Source organism: Manacus vitellinus, unplaced genomic scaffold (genome assembly GCF_001715985.3).
Source record: "Manacus vitellinus isolate BGI_N305 unplaced genomic scaffold, ASM171598v3 scaffold_8_pilon, whole genome shotgun sequence".
In the NCBI taxonomy this organism is placed as follows: Eukaryota; Metazoa; Chordata; class Aves; order Passeriformes; family Pipridae; genus Manacus; species Manacus vitellinus.
Window position 1 is genome coordinate 9,621,095 of NW_021940864.1, and position 25,473 is coordinate 9,646,567.

A 25,473-nucleotide genomic window follows, 5' to 3' on the forward strand; every position below is an offset into this window, starting at 1 on the left:
ATCTGTGGGAATTTAAAGAGACAGCATCATTGATGGCACTGAATCTGCAGGCTCAGCTTACAAACTGCTAAAACTTAAATGTTTGCAAAAAGTCCGCTAGCTCAGGTCTGACTCTTCCAGTAATAGTAGGATCTCAGTATTATTGTAGTGCTATCAGTTCTGTAGGTGTGTAGGTAAAGCACAAGGTAAAGGAGAAACTTTTCAGAAGCCCTACAGTGAGAAACCCACATCCCAAATTCAGATAAATGTGATCACAAAGTGAATGTTAACAGTCTGCTCATTTTGTAGCTAAGATGTATGTATAAAAGCAAATAGTTGATCAGACAAAGTGAAAATATCACTGTTTTCATTTCAGTCATCCTTACAGCTTTTAACAAACTGCAAAAGACATGATTTAAGTTATACAAGCACAAAAATTTCACGAGACAAGTGATACAATTCATAACAAAGAAAAATAAATGCAAAAAAAGATAGAAAACATTTTCTGATATTCCACATATATTCAGAGAAAGTTTGACAAAATGGAATTTCTTCAGCAGCACTGATTAAACTCAAGATGAGGCAAAGATCTTTACAAAGTAAAGGCACCAGCTCTTTGTAAACACGTACTCTTCTCGCTTTAACTGAGAAAGCACTCAAAATATTCCATGGAGGAAACCTATGTGGTAGTGTTCCTTATTGCCTGTACTTCACAACAGAGATATCAAAGGCCTTTCTCCTCCGTTTCACTATATTTAATATGAAATGTTTTTTCTTCAATTTATCTAGTGGGAAACTCTTTAAACCTCCCCAAAAATGTTACAATGAACGTATGAGACAGTGTTCTCTCTTATCTCTGCCTTCTGATACCTATCAAGAAGTTTCAAGGCAAAAGAAATGTCAGATGCCAGTATGAAACATACACGTCATCTCTCGTTTTCAGTATTGTGCTATCAGTTTCCCAGAAGGAATCATTGGCTTGTATTAAAATACAGATACATTTAAAATAAAAAAGGAACTCGTGAACATCCTCCTGCTGTGCAGCTCCCTACTCTTTGACTTTTCAAACGCACCAGCAAAGACTGAGCAAGAAGAGAAGATTACATACTTCCAATCGTGACAATTGTACTTCAGGATTCCAGATTTTTTCAAGTATGCATCCTGAACATACATGTCTCCCTAGTGTGGAGAGTGTTCACACAGTTCTTTACTAGTGAAACTGCAAAACTTGAAAACTGTTAAAATAAATATTCCGTACAAAGATGAATTGTTTGCATCGTGGGCAAAATGAACTGAGCATCTTCATAGCTTCCACCACACATCTACCACCAATATCAACAAACACATTTTACTACTCATACACACAAATCCAGTGATTATACTAGTTCATATTGTTCCATATCCAACCAAACTTGTGCGTTTCTAAGTCACCTTCCTTCAGCTTTATAAAGTTGATTGAATTTTTAACGTAGTGCTTTCAGATTCTACAGGACTGTCAACTGGTACCTGGGGAGAGATAAAAAAAAAACAAAAACACACAAACATAACAGGAATTAGGCTGTTATGCAGCAGAACTATTCCCAACCTCAGTATTCTTAGTTAATTGTTAAGTTAGACTCTAGTAGTATATCTAGTCAATTAGATCAATTAAGCAATTATAGAAAGACCTATTTTCCCTTCTCTCTCTCCCCTAAAAAAAAAAAAACAAAAAAAAAACCAAACCCAAACAAAAAAACCCTTAGAATTTAGTTTCTTAGTATAAATTTTATGGATTTATAGCATATAGATGTTTGGCACATATGGATTAACTTCCAGTTTTTTTCTCCATTACATTTAAACACTGTAGAATCTTGATGATCAAGGCTTGGTATCAAAGTGCTATTGTACATTACTAACACAGACAGTTTTTAATTATTTATGGTAATACCAGGGCAAAGACTCCAACTTTTCTTATATCTTGGCTAATACAAATGAAGTTGTGTGACAACCTAGGCTAATTAGGAAGGTGATAACAGAAATCAGACGAGTCATGGGCCACTGCCTTTAAGCAGCATATAAGCCCCAAGACAGCCCCAGCTCAGGCCTACAGGATGCCACACTTTGCACACACAGCTGCACAGGTTTCAGGTTCAAGTTAGCTCATACAGCACCAGTTTGGAAGTTTCTGAACCTCCTGCAGACACTAACTGCGTGCAGTTGATCACAGATGATCAAAAGCTGCTGTACATGTAAGACACCTACACATAAAAAGAAGTATGACAGAGGATCTTGCAATATCTGACTCTAAAAAGTTGTCTCATGTTTTGATCCACTGAAAAAAGTTTTTGGTGAGAACTTTATTTCTACTAGTAACTGTGGTAATTTGGAAAAGTTGCTGAAACATGGTCTTGGAACCTCATGAACAGCAGAAAGGGCTATGCTCACTCTTCATTTAAATTGAGAGGGTGCTTAGCATAAGAACAACCCAGCTCTTTATGCAGCACAGTACAGAAACTGCAGCATGGTTTTTATTCAGCAGACTGACTTCACTTGAAGGGACTGCAGATATTTTAAATAAAATGCACAGTCTTTAGGATGGCCTCATAACTCAATACACAAAAAGGTTTCACAATTTACAATGGTACCTGCAAATATGAAAAAGTAAGATTCAAGCAATAAAATCAAATATTAATATTAGCCACTTAAAATTCAGGAAAATCTGGGAGCAGAAGGTACCTTAGGGGTTTTTCATGGGAGCTAAGGGGAAAAACAGATCTGAGGGCAGCATCCCACGTGGCTCTGTTGTTCCAAAACAGCATGAAAACAGTCATAAGGTTTTTGTATTTACTCTTTTGCAGTTAATATTGTTATGCCAATAGAAGCCAAGCATTCAAGTAGGTAATACAATCACAGAGTCACCACTTACAGCTTTAACATCCAAATTCATAATCCCTGAATTCACATTGTGTCTTCGCAAATCTGATTTTATTAAGGCTGAAACAAAAAAAAATGAAAAGATGAAGCTGGTTCACAACTTTGCAATGACATGCATGTCAAGGGAAATGATTGCACAGTGCAAGGACATGAAAGCTGTTTTCAGCACACTTTCAAAATACCTGTATTCACTCTTTTGTGATTGGAACTCATTGCCCATTTGAACTTGCTCCCCACAAAGCATACAAAGCAGAAAATGACAATAAAAGCCTTTAAAGCATAAGTATTTAAGCAAAGCTTGATAGTTTTAGCACTTTCAGCACATTTGGAAGTATCAACATGTGTAAGTCACTGGTACAGTTCTGGAACACATCAGCAGTTTCTTGCATTTGGAAAACTGCAAACTGCCTCCATTTATGCATTTCTTTCCATTTACCATCCTACTCAGGAGACAGATATCTATGTCTCAAATTCAAGGCATGACCCAAGAAATGGATGCCAAATGGCTGTTGCTATATTAGCAACATCATCCTTAAAACCTCCACATTTTTACATTAAAGAGTAAACATTACTTGTATTTCTAATTAATTACCTGTTAAGATAATGCCCACAAAAATCCAAGCACAAAGAAAGAGGTTTCCTGCACGAGGACTGTAGTCTGTTGTGAGTTTTCCTTGAACAAGTGTAAAGAGAATTCCAAATATCTACAAACAAACAAGTCAGTTCATCAGGATCACACAGAAAAACGTCATCACTTTACCTTTAAAAGTTTCAGGTCACATCTTATAGAAACCAAATTACAAAAAACAAGGGCTACAGCAACACAACAGAAACTTAGTAGCCAAGTCTAAGAAAGCCTTCCTAGACCTGAACATAGTGGTCTCCCCAAAATTACTTTGCTTGAAGAAATAAAATGATACAACCTGTGCTGATGCATTAAGGAGACCTGAGGAAGTGCCTTCAGACTCTGGGTATGTAATTTCCACAGCAAATTCAAACCCAAGTGGAAGATAGCCAGTCATGAAGAACCTGTTGAAGAGGAGAGTAAAAGGATGGCAGGTGTGGCCTTCATCTATTACTACAGCTAAGAAAATCTAACATACACATTGGGTATGAGGAACTAGCTGGTACTCTGAACTGTCATGTTTTCATGACAACATAATTCAATAATTCTTTTGTTTCCTTCATTCCCTCAACAACATCCAAGAATTTTAGCCAATCCTCTCTCTCTCTTTAGGACAAAGATGTTTTAACATATTTGTCCTATTTCCCATAACCACCTGCATTCCACTCCATACATACAAAACAACCTTTTCTGACCAGTCCACAAGCCACTCCATAACTGAAGTCAATTCCTTTCAAATGAAAGACATACAGAATCATCATCATTTGATCAGCACAGATATCCATGCTGAAGGACAAAGAGAGACTATCAGTAGGGAGTGAGGCTGTACACTGGAACATCTGCTAGAAGCTGCTATGGAATAAGCTGAGGGGACTGACAGATGACAGGAAGAGAAGGGGCTTAATGCAGTTGAGTTGTCTCAAGACATTTCTGGCTTTACCTGGTCTGCTGTGTCTAAATACAGCACCATTCCCTCAGCACCTTTTGAGGGTTTTAGACCATGTATCTATGATGAGAGCTCATGCTCTTCTGAGTGATCAAAGTAACCAGCATGTTGCTTGGGCTATCAAAGTAGAGATTAATCAAAATGCAAAGAAGCCAGTCTTTCTAGATTTGCTCATATTCTAATCACTTCTCCACTGGTCAGCAGGAAGCTGCAACTTTACTGCAGACAGCTTTTTGAATTGCAGCCAAATGAACTGACCGTATAGAGACTTAGGTCCATAAAAATGTTAAATGAAATTTACTGAAAAGTGAGTTACTTTAGATTTATTCTGATTTAACGGAAGGTGAAATCCTAGTAAACCCTACCTGTACTGTGAGCTATAGGCGTAGGTTGAGACCATGGTGACAGAATACACAGTAGAATCATCTAATTAAAACAGTTAAATACTGTTTCTGAACAAAAGTAAGTCTTCTAATGCTCTTTAATTGCTCACCCAAGTACTCCTCCAGTCACGAACACTACTATAAGGTATCCGAGGTCCAGGGTGAAGGTAAATACCAACATCCCAATGAAAGAGAGAATGTAAACAATCAAAGTAGTTTGCCTGCAACCCAACCAAAAAAAAAAGTTAACATTCTTAACAGAAGGTCATAGCACATTACTGAAGCGTGGAAGAGCAACATAAACATTACTTACTCTCTAACAACAGACATTCCAAAGCTATAAAATTTGCTTCATCCAATTCTGACTCAAACATAGCATGCAATGAGAATATACTCCTTCCTGACCTCTTCAGTGCCTTGGTTATATGGCTGCTTCACTCAAGGCTCAAGACACTCAGTACTCAGACTCTCAGAGTGGACAATCACAGCAGATACTACTACCTCAAGACTATTTTAAGTTCTCTGCTATGTTGTACCTCTCAACCATTCTGCAGTGCTGCCCTTTACATGACACATCAACACAGGAGCAGCCAAATTGAACACTCTTAACAATAAAAGTCAGCCCACTAAGAGGCAAGTCAAACAAATCTCATTATAATGTTCTATTTATTTTAAATCTGGAATAAGGGGTGTCATCCAAATTCTTAAAGCACATATTTATAAGCCAAAACACATGCAGAAACAAAGCCAATCTACAGCATTAACATCCATTAGGTTTCTAGAGCTCTTGCACATAATGTGCTATGAGTCACAGGGGAGAACTACTCCATCACAAAGAGTGCTCCAGGCCAGTGCTTGCTACTGGGGGCCTTGAGTGTTGCACCTGGGAGCTCCTAGCCTCCTAGCTGAACAGAGTTCAGCTCCATGGTCACCTCCTGAATTAAAGCTGATGTTATGCTTACTAATGGGACCAGGAGCAGTATAAAATAATTGAGAATCCATCACCTGTCCATCTTGCAAAACAATGCAGAGTAGGCTTTAAGCCTTTATGCTCTCCTAGGAGAAGAAGCCCCCTGGGCCACCTGGCCATTTTATGTAGGACTTACAGTGCTTTCCTCATTAGCCTTATACTCCTGAAGAGACAGGGGTAGATGGAAAACCCCTTTGCATCTTTGCATTCCTCTCCCTCATTTCTTTTGGCCAAGAACCAATAAGAGCCTCAAGTTTTCACTGTAGCCTCAGAAACTTGTGTCCATCAAGGCCACTAAAAGCTCAGGGATGAACTGCATTTTATCATCAGTTCATTTCAGCCCTTACATTGCAGTATTTTTCGAATGCAATTGCAACACTCTCCTACCCCTGACCCCAGACATGCCTACCCACACTTACTTGTATGTTTTAGTGTAATCCAGCCACAAACCACAAATAATCGAACCCACCATTCCTGCCACCACCAGTGTCAAGCCAATTCTCCCAGCGTTCACTTCTTCTCCCTTTCAACAAATATTTATATGGTGCTCATTAATAACTTGCTTCCACTCAGAGTCAAGTTCAGACCTCATGGCAGTCAAAAGTGCAAACAAACATTTCTATGACTCCCATAGCAGTATGGTACAAGAAACTGTAGAGATGTATAAAGGACACCAAACATCTGAGCACACATAGCACCTACATAATAACAAACATCACCTCTGCAAATGTACAGTGAAAAAAACAAAAAGACAAAGAAGATATGAGAAACTTACCTCATAATGAGTTACTATCATCTGGTTTAATAACGTGGAGACAGAATAAAATGTCCCAGTCATAATACCTGCAGTACCAAAATAAATACTTCAGTCATTCCAGGGGTAGCCAAGCAGATCTGCTACCCTAAAGAAATATTCTTCTGACATTTAAGACCCATCATCAGAGGCAAAACCTTTTATTTGTCAGGTGAAATCTCTTCGCTGGACCTATAAATGGTATTTTACATCCTGCAAGATTTTCCAGAACTGGCAGCTGAATAAATAAAAGTTTGATACTCCCTCCCCTGTAAAAAACCACCATCACAATTAAAACTCAGTGTGCTTTCAGCACACATTTGAACTGTTCTGCCAGACTACAGCTGGGCAGCATCACTTACCATAACTGATCAGCAAAAGTAGAAATGGAGTATTTTTGAACAAGTTAGTAATGGATTGCTTGTAGGAATAATCCTCAGGAGGTTTGGTTTGCAGGACTGCTTGAGAGTGACTAGGAGGATATTTGGGCTTTTCTTCAAACACTGGGGAAAAAGAAGAAAAAACAATTTGGATTTATCTTTACCAAACTAATGTGGGGTTTTTTTGGTTTTTGTTTTTTAAGTGTTTCAGTGCAATGATTTTCAGAAGACTGACCTGTGATTCTAAGACTTCCATAAAAAAATATTCTAGATTTTGTCATTAAAGGATCAAGTCACAGCCACAAGTCACATCTGATTGCTACCAACAATCTGAACTTTTAGATTAACAGAGGGAATTCACATTGTATCATAATGTCCTTGTAGCAAAAAAAATAAGAGAACTAAATATTCTGAAAGACGTCACCCCATGTGAAGCACGACATACAGTGAAGTGGTTGTTGCTTAACTCTGGCACAACAGGTGAGTGTACACAAATAAACTGGAGAAAATGTAACCTCAAATACTTTGAACAGTCACATGCTTTAAGTGAGATGTTGTTAACACTCCCTATGGTCAGCATTTAAATTCCAGGAATGAAACACTTACCAACTCCTGCTAAGAAGAACAAAAGTGTGGACACTATTGCTGTTCCATAGAACATGATGCTGATGTTATGTGCCATAAGATCAATATCATTAGGTGTATTTGGAACCAGAACAGGTGGCAATAAAAACCCAATTGCAGTGCCAAGCTGTAAAGCAAGAAAACCAAAAATAATTTTTATGTTCATAGGGAAATTAACAGAAGTGAAAAGTCTTACCAGGTAGAATTTAGAATTTTTATCATAATACGTATTAATAAAACTATCAAGGAAAAGTGTTCCTTTGGTATCATACTTCTGAGCCATTTTCTCTTGGTGATGTTTTACAATCCGAGCTTCCATAACTCAGGTTTTAATCTTTTCATTTCTAAATTAGATTCCGATACTACACCTCGTGTATATCTATACTACACCTAGCACATATCTAAGAATCTTTCACAGAAAAACACTGTGCATGCACATAAATTTGTATCAGTCATCCTGCAACTGAAGGGCTGGAGTTGACAGAAGACTCAAGCTACTTTTGTAGAAATGCTCTTCTCCATTTGATGTCACATGTATTAAAGAGACAAAAAAACAAGGACTGAAATTTTGGGTATATATATAAAGCATTTTAAAACATGAAGAAACAACCGTCTTGGACTACTCTCCAATTTCTCTCTTCTGCTCCTCCAAAACTAAACTGCTTTTTAAAGTGTTAGAACATTTATTTTGTAATTAAAGAACCTGCATCTATTTTAGGTAAAATAAAACAAAAAAAAAAGACTGTTGGAGTAGTAGGTCTAACACTTAGAAAGTACATTTAAGGTGTGCCACAGTGCTTACAAAGCATCCTTCGTGCATATCCTGATGTGTGGTTTGCTACCTTTTTTTTTTCCCCCCACAGACCATCAGATTTACACAGTATCCAGTGGTCACATAAAGACTGTGTCTCTTTTTGTCCTCACCCTTCAGTATATAACTCTACAAACATGAAGGCAGTACAGTTACTTTTTTTTCCTCAAGGTATGTTTTTTTCTCCCCCAGTAGGAGCCAATACAGCACCCACAATATTCCAACAAAGTGGAGTGATGCCATTTTTCACCATTTACATCTAGAGAGGTTAAGGTCAGAAGGATCAAGCATTCCAATGACTTTGGCGTGCCTTGCTTAAGATGCTAAATACTTGAGGCAATCTGGCACTCCTAACAACCCTTGGCAGGTACATCACTGCATTCCCAGTGATTTCTGCTGAACTGCAAATGATCAGCATCTAAAGATGGGTACAATCTGATTTTTCATAACTACCCTGTCCCTCCCCTGCCTGCAGTCCCAGCCCTGTTTGCTGCAGCTCTGAAGTTACAAAAAGTTTCTGATAAGAAATCGCATGACCAACAGCACAGTGGATTATAGCAAAATGTTCTGTTACATAGTTCGCCTTGTGCAATTAAATAAATACACTGAGACCCTAACAGAATGTGTATAAAGAAGTGAACTGCGGTAGAATATACAGGCAACATTACTTCTAATTTCTGATTTGCCATCTCACTCTTTCAATCTAGCTTTTGAGGGTTTGGGCGGGGGGGGAATTTTTAGTTTGGTTTTGGAGTTTGTTTTTTAAGAAAGCAAAAACTGAGAAGAGAGAAATTTCCATGTTTGACACCATATCAGACTTCATGCGTCACAAGCAGGACCAGGATCTTCAGACCTCTGTAGCACAGAGCTCTGAGGTAGCAGAGTGTGACACAGCTGCAGAATAAGCCACTGTCCTCTGCACAGGACTGCTGGAGGGAGACGAAACACACCTTGTCAGTGCATTTCACAGGTTTTTCCCTGGCAGAGGACCAGTAAGCACTTCAGCACACTGAGATCAGTTCTACCTTCTGGAGGGGAATATGCCCCAGAAATAACTATGACTTATTTTGTTCACATTCTCTTCCCGTTTCCCTCGTCCATCTTTCTCGTGGTTCCTATGCACACAATCCCGCCTCTCCTACTCCTGTCCTGCACCACTTTGACCCCCTCATCTCAGCATCCAAACAAAGCATCAGTTTCAGACTTCAAGTTGGATCCTTGGCACTGTACTGCAGAACTAAAAACCCAGTAACTTCTTGGTACTTGAGAGGACTGGTGCATGTTTGGAAGAGTGGAAATTTAGCTGCCAAAGAAACCTTTAACTTGATTCCAGGATGTAGATCCAAAATTTTTGCTCAACTGCTGAAACAACGAACAACGCCTGAAATCTTCAGTCCAAAGTGAATAGTTGACTTGTACACTGAAAGACCTGAATGCAAAAAACCATTGTTTTGAAAAAACTGCAAACAGACAGGTATAAGCTAATGAGCAACCCTAACCGTAAATACGTAACATTAATGAACTGCGGTAGAATATACAGACAACATTACTTCTAATTTCTGATTTGCCATCTCACTCTTTCAATTCAGCTTTTGAGGGTTTGGGCGGGGGGGGGGAATTTTTAGTTTGGTTTTGGAGTTTGTTTTTTAAGAAAGCAAAAACTGAGAAGAGAGAAATTTCCTTGTACATTAAAGGTACCGTTGTAATAATCCAAAGTGGCACAAGCATAAAATCATTAGACTCACATGAGAAAAAAGAAATCCCCCACTACCTTAATCAAACTCTACCTAGGACCTCAGCCTGCACCAGTGACGCTGATTGGAATCTTAGCAATATTTTGCCACCAAAAAAAAAAAAAAAAAAGCAGGGACAGTGGCACAGTGTGAGAACAAGGCTATAGGAGGAAAAAAACCAAGTATCATACCTGCACCTGTGCTTTTAGATGCACCTGTTCCAGCTCTCTGAAACTGGCCAGGACCAGGGAGCTTGAGGAAATCCAGGACTCAGTTATCAGCTCCCCACAGTGATGTGAACTATCACAGCGTAACAGAAAACTTCACGAGCCACCAGGGTATTGACTACTGGCACCTGGCAATTAGAGGCCATATTTTAAAAAGCAGAAACTAATATATGTTGGCGCTGGGGCTCTTCATGAAAGTTCACATACTTCACACCCCTCCAACCGGGGGTGGATTCAGTCATATGAATCCAAATGTCAAAATGCAAGAGGAAGAGAAAGTGGAATAAGACCACTTCTGAAAAGGGTCTTGACTGGTGTACTCCCGGCAGCTGATGTGGAAGCGTGTGAGCTGCTACACGCTGCCACACGGTCGGGGTCCGGCACAGCGAGGCTGGCCGGGCAGGGCAGGGCGCGGCGCAGCATCACAGCACACTTGTCCCCACTCCCTCGTCTTTCCACTCTCCAATGTCGCCCCATAACCGCTTCCTGGAGAATACCTTTTCCCACTTAAGCACCTTATTTTTAACTCAATGCCAAACTCCAAGGAAGCCCACTTCTCGAAAGCCGCCCTTGCTCCCCACCGCCCCTACCTGGTTGCCCAGCACAGCCACGGCGCAGGCGGTGGAGACCTCGGTGGGGCCGAACCAGACGGAGGCGATGCGCGACGGCAGCCCCAGGATGAAGACCTGGGCGATGGCACAGACGGCCTGTGCGGCCAGGGTGAGGGGGTAGCGCTGGGGGGCCAGGCTGCCGCACTTGAGCCAGGCGCCCAGCGCGTTGAGCCCCGAGCCCAGGAGGGCGGTAAGACGCAGACCTCGGGCATCCAGCAGCCAGGTGGCCGGCAGGATCAGCGGCACGTAGGCCACCATGTAGACCATGGAGAGCCAGTCGATCTGCGTGAACGAGACGCCATAGAAGACGGCGAAGACGTTGCTGAGGATGCTGTACTGGATCCACTGGAAGGCGTTGACCAGCGAGTAGCAGCTGAAGACGGCCAGAACCACCAGCCGCCGCCGCGCAGGCGCGTCTCCACCCGCCCGCGCCCGTCGGCAGCATCGCCTCGGCCGCTGCCGGGGCTGCGGGCTGCTCCTCGCCGCCCGCCGGGGCCGCCCGCCCCCGTCCGCCGCCTCCTTGCCGGCAGGAAGCCATTGCAGCGCGGCAGCGGGGGCGCGGCGGTGGCTGCCGGCATCTCCCCGCTCTCCCCCTCCGCCTCCTCCTCGCCGCCGTCCTCCACCATCTCGGCCGTCTCCCCACCCAGCTTCCCGGAGCGGCGGCGGCGGCGGGCGGCGCGCAGTCCGGCTCTGCCGGCCAAGGTCACCTGGCTCCGAGTCCGCTCCCGCTGCCGAGCCCACGCCGCCGGCGCCGCCGCCCGCCCCGGGCCGGGCCCGCAGCTCGGCAGGGCGGGCGGGCGCGGGGGGGGCGGCCCCGAGCACGGGCGGGTTTCGCCGGGCGGGGCGGCACTGCTGTGGCAGAGGTGATCTTAAAAAGCTAGTACTGCAGCCCTGATTGCTGGGAGGCTGTCGGGAGTGTGGATGTATGTATATACATCTGTATATCTCTCTCTATATATGTCTACATATATAGGCACACATGTATATACACATCTATATATATATACATATATACATAGAGGTATTTATTTTGTTCACACCTCTGCTCCCATTTTCTTGATCCATCTTTCTCACGGCTCCTATTCACACAATCCCTGCACTCCTGCTCCTGTCCTGCACCACTTCAACCCCAACATCTCAACATCCAAGTGATGTGTGTACATATAGATATATATATATATGTACACGCACACACTTCTTTCAGTCTTTTAAGCTGAACTTGGAAGGGTTGTCCCCATGGGTGACCGAGAATCATAGGGAGATGGCAGCGGTGTAAATAATCCCCATGACATCCTCAAGGAACAAGCAACATCACTTCCTTCCTGTAACCATTTTGGTGTCTGGTGTGCCTGACCCAGGTCAGGCTGGGTGATCACAGACCAGTGCTTTGTGGCTCGTTCCTTGCTCCTCTTCCTTGGCACAGGTCAGGTCGCCTCGGCTGCTGCACCATCTGTGTCAGACACATAGGCCACACCACTCCCAGCATGTTCCGAGAAAATCCCTGGCCTTCCTCTGCCACAATAAGATCCCTGGCCATCCCCTGCCATAATAAGATTCGTCTCTTCACAACAGTGATGTAGAGAAATGTACTGGGGTGAAAAGAGATGGATGGGCAGAGACGGAGACCCAAACTGAAGCAGAGGGTGGTTAGTACAATGCATCACCAGGGTGTGTGCATCCACCCCAGCCCTTCATTGCCTCCAGAGCCGCAGGCAAAACATTCCTTGTTTCCACTCAACCTCTGAAATTTGATTTGACACATACCCCAGAAAACTGGCCATCTGGCCTTGTGCAGAGGCGGGTAGATATCACTTCAGCAAGCAATCTTCCCTCAAACCCCACTCAGTATGTGCCTGCACAGGAGCAGTGTCTGGCAGCCCCTGTCACAGTCTGTAATTCTGTTGCTGCAGACAGTGTCCCCTAATAAAAAGACAGATTGTTCTCCAAAGAGCAACAGGAAAATATAGAAATATTTAATTTTGTTAACAATGTTAATAGTATTTTACTGGTTTCTGTGGGAAATCATTTGGCGTGTGTTCGGCAAATAACACATCGCACATTGTTCACGGGTATGTCAGAGCCTAATCAGATCTGTCTGTGTGGTAGATATGCTTAGCCACCAGTCTTAAGTACCCTAATTAATTATGAGTTGGTATTTTACTCAAGATCAGTTGACCTATGTAAGCCACAGTTCCTGATTTTATTTACAGCATGAATAATAATATGAACACATGCTTCAAACTATTAATTTGGCTATGTTTTCTTTCCCTGAGCACTTAGCTGAGCAACGGTAGTGATGATTGCAGACACCATGGATTTTTAGAGACTACTGGAAGTATATCCCGAATTTGCAGATTAGAGGTATGTGCTAGAAATTGGTTTTTTAAAAATAAAGTTACCCATGACAGATTCAGGCTCTTCTTGCCTCTGTCATTCATTCCAAGAAAAAGCCTGATTTATTTCTACTTTTCCTGTGTAAGATCAGATGCTGGGTAAATTTCTCCCAAATCCTTTGCCTGACTTGACAGTTCAATTTCTATATACTGTAGCAATGGAGCCTTTTTCAAACACGATTTCAGGAGAAAGAAGTGTAGTGGGGTCTGAAACAAACAGTATCAAAGCAACAGAATAGCTGGCTTTCACTTCAGGAACATATGTCCATATTATACATTATATGCTGAAAACGCACCTGTGACTATGTCTGTGCTAGTACTTCCAGCAGTGGCTGTTTAGGATCCCTGGCACAGGCTGTAGCTTGGCTTTAGGGTCAGGAAAAGTACCATGACACTTTGGTTGGGTTGTATAAATGTAGCTTTAACGTCCTAAATTACTCTTGTTCTTTTGGAAGAAGGTATAAACATTGATCTACATCCAATTTTATTTAACATTTTTTCCCACTGAATTCTGGATGACCTCGAAGTTCATTCAAAGATAACATTTACTCCTTAAAAGCAGAGGAAAGTAGGCTTTGGTCTCTTATTCTTTTAGTGTGGTTGCACAGGGCTCTATCTTAGGTCCTGTGCTTTTCAATATCTTCATAAATTACTTGGACCCAGGACTGGAAGGAATACTAAGCAAGTTTGCAGATGACACAAAACTCAGAGGAGATGTTGACTCCCTCAAAGGCAGGGAGATCCTGCAGAGAGATCTTAGCAAATTAGAGGACTGGCAATCCTCAATTGTATGAAGTTCAACAAGGGAAAGTGCCGGATTCTGCATCTGGGATGGGGCAACTCCAGATGTACGTACAGACTGGGGAACGGGATGTTGGAAAGGAACCTGGGGAATATGAGTCAGCAGCACCCTGGCAGCCAGGGAGGGCCAACCGTGTCCTGGGGGGCATCAAGCAAAGCATCACCAGCCAGTTGAGGAAGGGGATTGTCCCTCTCTGCTCTGCACTAGTGCAGCCCCACATTGAATATTGTGTGCAATACTGGGCACTACAATATAAGAAAGATATTAAGCTATTAGAGTGTCCAAAGGAGGGCTTTGAAGATGGTGAAGGATCTTGAGGGGAAGCTGTGTGAGGAGTGGCTGAGGTCACTTGTTCTGTTCAGCCTGGAGAAGAGGGGTCTGAGGGGAGACCTCATTGCAGTTACAACTTCCTGATGAAGGGAAGTAGAAGGGCAGACACTGATCTCTTCTCTGTGGTGATCAGTGACAGGACCCAAGTTGTGTCAGGGGAGGTTTAGGTTAGATACTAGGTAGAAAAATTTTCTTCACCCATTGGGTGCTGGAACAGGCTCCCAGAAAAGGGGTCACAGCACGAAGCATTTGGATGATACTCGCCGGCACATAGTGTGACGCTTGGAAATGGCCCTGTGCAGGGCTAAGGGTTGGACTCTGTAATCCTTGTGGGTCCCTTGAAACTCAGCATACTCTGTGATTCTTTGATTCTGTTATTCTTTTCCTACTGTTACACCCTTGGCTGCATACAGCAGGCAGAGCTGCTGCCAGCTAATACGCTCAGTGAAAGGTTTGAATCCAGCCTGTGCTAGAATGGCCGGCACACCTTGGGTTTCACTGCTACAGTGCCCACAGAGTATCACCTGTCTTCTCTATCCACCCAGTGGTTCAGCACAAAACAACATCATCTGCTTCCCACATGGAAGAAATAACTAGACACCAGGGAACTGTAGATAAAAAGAGGTGAAGTCTGGTAGTGGAAAGAGCACCTCAATGACAGCTAACTCCCATAATGAGAAGAGGCATTTTTTCCAGAAAGAAACAAGTTTATTTACAGCAGATCAACGTGGAGGCAAATCCACCTTTGCTACAGCTGCACTGGTCTCAGTGAAATAAAACCAGGTTGACTTCGATGAGGTTCGGCCAATACATTTCCATCCTGGGAACATTTATCTCCAGAAGTATCTTCCTAGACAAAAAAAAAAGAAAAGGCAAACCAAACTGACAGCATCAAGGCAACACCTTGATACTTATCTTCTGTCTTTTGACACTGCTGTATTTCATCAGCTTCACAACCACTACTTCTGATTTATAGCCATTTGTATGAGAAGCAGGGCCAAGGACATAGTTGCCCAGCAAGAGAATGTTAGCCCATGAGAAATGTCTATGGCATTAAAATGTGAGTCCCTGGATTTCTGCATTTCATGGACAATTTATAAAGCTAAAAATGGAACACTGATGTCAAGGTTTACAGCAGAAGTTTAGCTTAAAACTGCTGCTCTCCCTTCTAAATCTACCCTCTAACTGAAAATTTAGTCTCTCCTGAATATTCCTATTAGTGTTAGTGCCAGAAATTGTTCATGGATACCCAAATGTTAGTGAAGTTGTTTTCCTGAATGCTGTGAAAACGCTAAAATATGTTATGTATCACGCAGTCACTGGGAAGCAGGTGATACTAATTTACTCCATAGAAATTATTTTCTTCGACCCAAATTCCAGAAGTCAGGCAGGGGCCAAGCACTCAAATTTCCAAGTTGGAGAAAGTTAAAAGGCAGTTAGAGATGCAGTATCCTTACTTGTAGTGGTGTTATTGTTCCTCCTGTAGGATATGGTCCATCAAAAGAAAATATATTTTCATAATATTTCTAAACTTTAATTTTATCTTGCAGGAACTGAATCTTTGTACAAAAAAAAAAAAAAAAAAGGCTCAGAAACAGCCTTTTTGTTTCAGTCCAGGGAATTTCACAAAATAAAGGAAACTCAGCTACAGTGTTGCTATCAGGGTGTAATTAACTTTCAGATATCCCTAGCTGGGTTATTTCAGTGGTATTAATTCCTAGTTAAATCCTTCTTACAAATCTCAAAATGTTATCTAAGCCCACCACCCAAAAAACACATGTCAATCCATCTTTGTAAAACTTGAGACCAAGGTTAGGAGTCCGAAACAAAGAGATAGGATGCTACCAAAATATCAACACTTCTAAAAAAAAACTAGAATTTTTATGTACACCAGGCACACAGTTAAGACTTCCAGAGTTTTCTAGTTTTAATGTTTCAAATCAAGTACATCAGTCTCTAAATGAAACAAATTAAACTTTATTTATTTAACTCTTGGTTATGATTTTCAATGCAAAAACTGACCTCTTCATGCAGAGAAAACCTACATGGCAGGAGTCCACCAGGTACTTGTCTTCCAGACGAGTTGTTTAAACAAGAAAACGACAGCAGTTTAAGAAAGGGATTTCAGAACAAAAGATCTGAAGTTCCAACTGGGCTAGAAATGAACTATTTTAGCAGGATATTAAACAAACTTCAATAAGCTGCACTTGAAAGAAATTAGTTGGAGAGTCATATGCCTTAAATATCTTAATTGAAAGCTCTGAGAGAATGCAGGGGAAAATGTAAACATCCTCTTCCTCCTATGCAGTCCTCATTCCAGCAATATTTGCCCAGTCTCCCCATAAGATAAAGTCATAACCCCACCTGAAGAAAAAGCACTTGCAACAGAAGGCACTTGTCTGAAATTTGTTTGTATCTATCTCCAAGGGTTTGCCTGGCCACTCCAATTCGGGAATATGACTGCCCACAGTAGGTATGTTTGCCAATGACCTGGATTCAATTTTTGATGAACTGACAGAAATACAGAAGCATACTCTTAAGTATCAGAGAAAAGTTCTGAATTTAAAATATGTGTAGTGAACTCCTCTACTGTAAACAACAGACATTTGTGTTTCTGAGTGTCTCAATCCACGCAAAAGTTGCGAAAATGTACATCTGATACTTCTGTTGGGCTGCCATCTGGTTTTCTTTTTGTAGTCAGCTATCAATTTCATATATGTAATGGAATTTTACCCCTGAATTTCCTACCAAAGCAAGCAGGAAAAACATACATATGTAAAATAAATTTTGTGTACAAAAAAATAATATGAACAAATACAGTAGGTAAATTTATTTGATTCTTATTCTCCAAGATTAACAGGCTCTTCATATATTACAACAAATGTAACTTCCATCTGAATCCTTTATAAGCAATGAGAAAATGTGTATACCCACAAAAAAAAAAATTAATAAAATGCATAATCTGCAGAAGAGTTATCTTGGATGAACATTCTTATTTTTGGTCAGCACTCATTCCCTCAAAAGTTATTAAGTTTGGGGAAAGGCTTGGAGGCATTTTCATTGTTACATCACAAACTCCTTCAGCTGATATGCCTTTCACCACAGCAATCTGCTGGCAGGCAATCCTGATTTGTTGGGTTTGTTTCTTTCCTAAAAGAAAATCAACAAAGCTATTTTGTGAGAAAGATTGAGTGACATCAACCTGACCCATCAAAGGGCTGTGGGACAGAAGTGATTCAAGAAGCCACGCAGATGCTGCCAGCTGCATTTTGAGCAAGCTGGCTCTACACCTGGGAGATAATGCAGGTTTCCACTAACACAATGCAGTCAGTAACTCAGAGTATAAGAATTCAGTAATGTGAGAGGAATTACTCCATAAGAGTTTTCTCTGCTGGCTCTAGCAGGATCACAAGTGGTGTTCCATGGATGCAAAGTCCCCTGAGAGCTCCTGCTCCCTGCCCCATCCACATAGGAATATACAGCAATGTTGAAGAAATTAGCTGGAGAAACCACCCTTCAGAGCAACAGGATAAAATGTTTTCTTCCCTTCTAGAGATCTCAGATCAGAGTTACAACAAAAAGCACTATACTCTTGAAAAAACACCACAATGTATATGTCTTAAATTACCCATTTCTCTTTCACTACCTGATTCATTACAACTTACCTGCCTGGTCCATGCATGCAGATCCTTTGAAAATTAAATGGAAGGGACATTCCATACTAGGCCATTAAGGGCCTAGTACAGAAATGTGCTTCTATTTCAGAGACAGATTGCTCACCCAAGCTTGAGAAATGTTGCTGCTTTTACTATTGAGGAAAACCAAACATTTAGTAACAGCTTGAAGTTCCCAATTTCTCTCTGAAGAGGTTATCAGCAGGAAGGGAGCCACGTTCTTTAAACATCTACATCTATTCGATGTGGAATGTTAACTCAACTTAAATAAAAATCAGCAGGAATTTTTTTGTTTAGACTGAATAACAATAAAAGATGCCTGCCCAAGACCCTGGCTGTGAGAGTAAATTATGGCAAATGCATTAACATTCTAACAGTTTTAATCATTTTAACAGGAAGTCAGACAGACAGACAGACACTGGGGACTCTCCTTGTTGGAGCTCCTCTGTTGGGAAAGCACTCCAAGTGTTCTCCGAAGACCCTTTTGAACTGCTGTCTTTTGCAGCACAGCTACAAGATATAAACTGTTCCAGATCAGCTGTAAACCCAGAATTTCTCACAGAAAATTCTCCACCTTTTTATTATCAAGAGAGGCAAACTCAGTGCGCCTATCAACCACTGGCCAGTGGACAGCTCCTCTGCCAGGACAACCCCAGAGCATCTAGAGCTTTTTGCATGTGAGTGACATCATCTACTTCATCCACATGTTTAGAGAGTAGGGGAGAGCATGGCCTTCTGCTTCCACCTCCTGCCTGCACAGTGACCAACTCAACACTATGCCCAGCTCGTGATGGCACCACAGGGAATGGAGGGCACTCAGCACCTCCAGCACTCACCCAGCACCTGATATCCCTGAGACATCCACAAATACATTTGTCGGTGTGTTTTACTGGAGCAGCAGTCATATGATGTCAGCCCAACAGCTGAACTGTTGCCTTATAAATTGTTTCTCCGTCTTGTGAGAACCCTGTGGCTCTTATATATAGAATCACAGAATTTATTTTGGAAAAGACCTTTAAAATCATCGAGTCCAACTGTTAACCCACCACTGCCAGGTCTGCTACTAAACCGTGTCCTTAAGTGCCAAATCTACATGTCTTTTAAATACCTCCAGAGAGGGTGATTCAACAACTGCCCTGGGCTGCCTGTTCCAATACTCAACAATCCTTTTAGTGAGGAGTTTTTTCCTAATATCCAACCTAATCCTCCCCTGGTGTAACTTGAGGCCATCTACTCTCATCTGCATCGATGCAACCAGGAAAATGAACATGACAGAATAGCCCATACATACCAGTTCTGCCAGAATGGCATTCAGACTGTTTAAGTCTTTGGAGATAATCCTGTATTTCCAATTAACTGCAAACACAGGGTGAACAGAGTATTTGTGTCCCTTAAGACTTCAGACAGTACCAAGTTGAGGCTTATAGCTTTTAGAAACCTTGGGAGGAGAATGAAGTGGAAATAACTTGGGTTCTGGGAATAACTCTGCTTTGAGTGCTTATTCCTCCCTGCTGGCTGTACAACAACCTTGGGAGCCACACACAGGACAAAGGTGATGCTGGATGCCAGAAAGCAGACTCACAAAGCTGCTAAAAGGACACAGGGCGGTTTAACACAGGTGAAAAACCAGCACAGCCATGACTCTGCTGGCAGCTTCAGAGTGCTGCACTCAGAAACAGTCCTGCATCCCTCCTCTCAGCCTAAGGGACAGGACAGAGAGAGCTCATTATTGCCTCATTTTACCCTGGCAGATTTGGCACTCTTGATGACTCTCCTGTCAGCTCAGCTATTTCGAGGAAAAATGTCTGAGTGCTGGAATCAGAAGGCTTTGTTGCCCTTGTCCCCCGTCAGGTCAGAGAGTAGTGATGGGGCAGCCAGAGCCTGGGGCAAAAACAGAGCTGGGTGATGTTGGGATGGCTGGTGGTGAAAGTGAAGTTCACACTGCTCCCTGACAAGGGGTTGGCTTGGGAGAAGCTGTATTTTTTGAGGGACCAAAGTTACTTACATGTTTGGGAAACTTTCTTTTACTTGTAAACATCAAACCACTTCACCGAGAAAGTCATACTGAGCTTTCTGCTGAGAAGTGTGAGACTGTTTTCAGCTGGGAAATACAGAAAAATAAATGGGCCTCTTGTTTCAAAATTAGCAGTTTTGTTTGAAAACCCCATAGCCTGTTAGGAGGCTTAGCTTCAAACTGCTATGTGACTTGTATTTCACGTGTTTTTTTCCAAAATCAAAAAAATCCCAGTATTTCGTTCTCACTCCAAAGGAAAACACGGGCATTAATATGCTTCATGGCATTGAAGTTATACCCCAGGCAGCCACAGCCAATCCCTCGTCCCTGCTAGTATCACTTTTCCTTCTACATTGATTCAGTAGTGAAAATGATAGTTGGAAGAGAAGGCAAAAGGCCAAAGCTCATGCAATCTAGTTATAACTCTGCTGAAATGTCTTCCAGGAACTCTGCAAGGACTATACTGATCAAGCCTTGTAACAGCGAGAGGAAAAGAAAAATAATAGCCAGAGTAAAAGAAAAATAATAACCAGTTTGTACCCTTTCCAGAGTGACACACTGTGTCCTAGCAAAGTTACGGAGCAGTATGTCCTGAACATCTGTGATGTAGGTAAGAAAGCCAGGGAACTGGGATCACACTGCAGAGTTGAGCAGCCCAAACCCCGTGTATCAGGTTTTCTTACAGCAGGACAAGAAGACTTCAAGATTATAGGCAGTACTAAAGCCACCAAAAAAACCACAAAGCTTGGATTTTTCAACCCTGCCCTCCAGGTGTTGAAATGGCTACTGAGATTCCCTCAGCCTACTGGTAGGTAGGCAAGGACCACCAAATTAACTTACCAGTCACCAGAGGACAGGTAATGGGCACATTTTTCAGTTAGCACCTGCCTGGTGCACAATGGGACTTGCAAATACAGGAAAAGTCTTTGCTGCAATAGCTCAGCCTTTTTTCTGTCCTGTTGTCTTCTGCCATGCTCTATTTTAAGGTATGCATAAACCTAATTGGTTTTAGATGAGTGGAAAGGATATATTTTTTCCCCATTAGGTAAGTAAAATTTGGAATATACGCATCTGCCTAAAATAATCCCCAGGAAGAAAAAATATTTTGTGAAATCATACTTTCCTATCCTAATTAAAAAAACCCCCACACTGTACTGGGTAATGCTGGGGCAGTAGCTGTTTTGTTCCACTACCTTCACCACTTGTCCCCCACAAAGTTACAGTACTTGTCTCTGTTTCACTAATTTTCCATCTGCCATACTTGTTCAGGTGGACTTTGCAATTCCTTATGTTACTAGGTCAGTCCTAAGTAGCACCCTGTAGCCCCTGGGGTGTAGAACCACAAAAAGAAGTCTCCTTTGGGAGAGTCTAGGTGAAAAGGCTAGGAAGTCTCCCACATCCTCACCAGAAGCACAGCCAGAAGGGAACAGTTTTCTAGTTCACATTTGACAAAGACACCATGCTCGTAAATGTAAGTGCTTACAAAGAATTGTTATTTCTTTCAACTCAAAACACTGAACACTTGGATAAACTCAAACTTCAAAACAACCATTAGTGTTCTTTAGGGAATGCCTGTGGAGCTGTGATGCAGGAAACAGGTGTTGAGCCCAGTTAAAGTCCTATGTATGAAGGAGACACTGTGTGAACGTTTTCTGGCTCACACTGGCAAGCCCAGTTGTTTTGCTGTGCCAGCTGCAGCCAAGGGCTCTCTGCTGCTCCTCACATTGCTGAGGCATAGACACAACTCATGAAGTCCAACCCAATCCACACAAAAAGTCACCTAAGACTTAACAAAATGCGATGAACTTCAAACTGTGGGGATCTAATGCTAGTTTAATTTTCTCAGGAGAGTGGCAGAAGCTTTTAGCAATGAAGCAACAGAATAAAAGACAGCAACCTCCAAAAGGCAACAAACCTGGAAATATATTAATATAAGAAAAATAAAAATCAAGACAATGTGATACTAGCTATGAAAACAATCCTGGTAAAGATCTAAAGTAACTTCTCTAGCATCCCTACCATATCTTCATTGAAGGAAACCAGCGTTTCAGACATCTGACAATATGCTCCCCTTTTAGGATTTTGCAACCTTCATTTTACTCCTGTATGGGTATTTAGCCAGGAAAATAAAGTTTTGGGTTTTAATCTCAACTCATTTCATAACTATCCATGAAGAGGAGTGTAAGCAGCCAGAGATTACAATGAGTTACATACAACTTCAGACAGTTTCCATATAGTCAAATCAAGCAAGATCTGGTTGTGCAGAAATCAGAGCAGATTACCTCACCAATGGTCAGCAGCTTATCTTTGTGTTTCTTGAAGAGCAGGACAGATTCCATGACCTGTAATAAACTAGCCTGTGTGTTTTGTAAAGACTGATGAGTGCTAAGCTGAGCCATAGCAAACAAAACCACACACAACTGTATTATTGTGCATCTTGAAAAGCAAACCTTGAAAACGATAGTCCAGGACAGAGGGGATCAGTCTACTGTGTTACTAACAGCTTCTGAAAAGCCTAATTACTCATCCTTTTCAGAACAGAATTAAAAGATAGATTCAAAGAGGGTTGGAGTGATGTTGGTCCAGGTAACTCTGCTAGTGAGCAGAGGAAGAAAGATCCCATTCTTCCTCATTTGGTTGAACTGAGCCTCATCTTCTAAGAGCTGGGAAATCTCTGAGAAAGGCATTTTAATAGCTCTCTGGCAGCCTGGTCCTGAGTGGTGTCCTTTCCAGAGGAAAGGCAGTTGTCAGTGCCAGCGAACAGGTCTTGTTGAACCAACCTCCCAGACCAGTCCCATGAATCACTGTCTTTTCGGCCAAGCTCTTCATCACTTTGGGCTGTTGTGCTGGTTTTAGCTGGGGTAGAGGTAATTTTCTTCACAGTAACTAGAAAGAGGCTGTGTTTTGGATTTGTGCTGATCACAGGGTTGATAATGTAGAGAGGTTTTTGCTATTGCTGAGCAGGACTTGCACAAAGCCAAGGCCTTTTCTGCTTTTTGTACTGCCACACCAGCAAGCAAGTTGGGGGTGCATGGGAGTGTGGGAGGAGACAGCCAGGACAGGTGGCCCAAACTGACCAAAGGGGTGTTTCAGACCATATGACATCATGCTCAGTATATAAAGAGGGAGGAAGAAAGAGTAAGAGGGGGGACATTTGGAGAATGCCATTTGTCTTCCCAAGTAACCAATACACATGATGGGGCCCTCCTCTCCTGGAGATGGCTGAACACCTGTCTGCCCATGGGAGACAGTGAATTAATTCCTTGTTTTGTTTTGCTTGTGTGCATGACTTTTGCCTTTCCTACTAAACTGTCTTGATCTCAACCAAGAGTTTTCTAGCTTTTATCCTTCTGATTCTCTCACGGGTCCCACTGGTGGGGGAGTGAGCAAGTGGCTCTGTGGGGCTTGGCTGCTGGCTGGGGTTAAACCACAATAGCTGCTCAAGAGCACAGGCTCCTGTTCAAGAGCTGCACCAGCCAACAGCACACAGACACAACAATTCTGAATACACCTGCCCTCAGCAATTGTAAAACTTCACTGTGGGCTTCCAGCAGTGAGACCCCCACTGATCCGGGACGGAGGCTAGGAAGGAAGGAGACTTCTGATCCCTGGGAGATGAAAGCAAGACAGCCTCTACTGTTCCGGTGAACCTCAATGCTGTCTGCCACAGGGTCAGCACTTACCTTCCTCGAGTTTTGCCCCAGCATTCACCCTCGTATACCACAATATGCATTCACTAAGACAGCAGGGATGGAGTGACACCACTGTGTGTAGCTGCACCTCTCCAAAAAACAGGGCAGCTTAAGGATGCCAAGAGGCAGCTCTGATCATCCTGATACCACAGTGTTGCAAAATGTGGAATATATAAAAATTTTCTTAAGAAAGGATATTCTTTGATGTTTGATCTTTGTATACTTTCAAGCCTAATCAACATGGAAGGAGATTTAATCCATGAAACAGATAGTAGCTAACAAGCAAGCTCTTAGTGATGTCCAGGTGTTAGAAAGATAAATTACTTGTCATTAGAATTGCCTTGTTAAGATTTAGGGCTAAACATCTCAGACCTAGGGGAACACAAATAATGTAGAACTTATAGGCCACAAGGATATTTGGAAGAGCTTCCAAGATAAGGCAGAAACTAATAAAGACAACAACTGTGCTGGATCAGCTCCGACTGGGTAAAAGGTAATTCTGACAGGGGGAGAGCATGACTGCCAACTCATGGCCCACTGATGCAAGAAACCCACCAACCCAAACAAAGAGAAAGGCTCAGAAAGCAGACTAATTAGCATGAGAAGGGAGAGGATTATTAACCAAGAGAAGATAGAATAGTAATTACTAAGAGAAATAGGTAACTTGTAGCCAATGAACATTCATGCCATTGTTTGTTAAGATGTATAAATTAGCAAAAAGTTTTGGTAGTTGTCATGCTGGCTTTGTGAATTTGCCACCTGTCACCCCTTTCTGTGCAGAACTGTAAATAAATCAAATACCTCGACTCAGTGTGTGGATTGGCCCCTTGCACACTGCATGACAGAACCTGTTTTGGGACAACAACAGCAGCCTCCATGTGCTGGTCAAGAAACATCATCTTTGGATAAATGGCATCACACACACAGAGATTGTCAATGGATGTGCTACACTCACTGGGAGTGCAGAAGGGATTATTTCTGAAAGTGCTAAGTTCTGCTTGTTTATATTATATACCACAATAGCCCTCTGCACATGCACATGCCATTGCTTCAAATCAGCACAGAGGTCCTGTGTAGTATGGAGCTGAGTTTCCACCCTGACTTTTCCAGGCGGAATAATGATGCCTAAAGAGAAGGGAAGTTATCTAGAGATGCTTTGATTGGAACTCCCTGCATGCTGCTCCCTTTAACTTGTTCCATTTTTTCTCTTCCCTACCCTTTGTTGTGCATCCAGAAATGTTCTGAGCACAAAAATACTCTCTCTATATATTTACAGTAATAAGTCAGTGCCAATCAGCACTTCAAAACTGCCCTCTCCAGGCAGTGCACTTCACAAAGGCAGTGCACCTCCCAGGTCCATTTCACAGGTTCACCAGTGGTCATATGCTGAGCAGAACTAGGAGGCTCCAAGCAACAGATCCAATTCTGTCTGGAAAACATAGCATCCAATATATATCTACGGAATTCACTTAACGTGGTCATGCTGTCCCCTTGTCCACACACCTTTTGGAGATACAAAATTCCTACAAGGTTTGTGAGAGTTGGTTGTTATGTAGATGACACTGACCCCCTT

General features: G+C 42.2%; 1 protein-coding gene across 1 annotated transcript; it reads right to left on the reverse strand.

Moving 5' to 3' along the window:
* Window positions 1-329: 329 nt before the first annotated feature.
* On the reverse strand, window positions 330-11,621 carry FLVCR1 (feline leukemia virus subgroup C cellular receptor 1). The gene is given in 11 exon segments (XM_018085376.3): window positions 330-1,485; window positions 2,885-2,952; window positions 3,485-3,596; window positions 3,816-3,921; window positions 4,957-5,067; window positions 6,236-6,339; window positions 6,592-6,659; window positions 6,972-7,112; window positions 7,596-7,740; window positions 10,975-11,402; window positions 11,405-11,621. Coding segments are annotated over 11 exon segments (1,563 nt in total). The 3' UTR covers window positions 330-1,422.
* Between the last annotated feature and the right edge of the window lie 13,852 nt (window positions 11,622-25,473).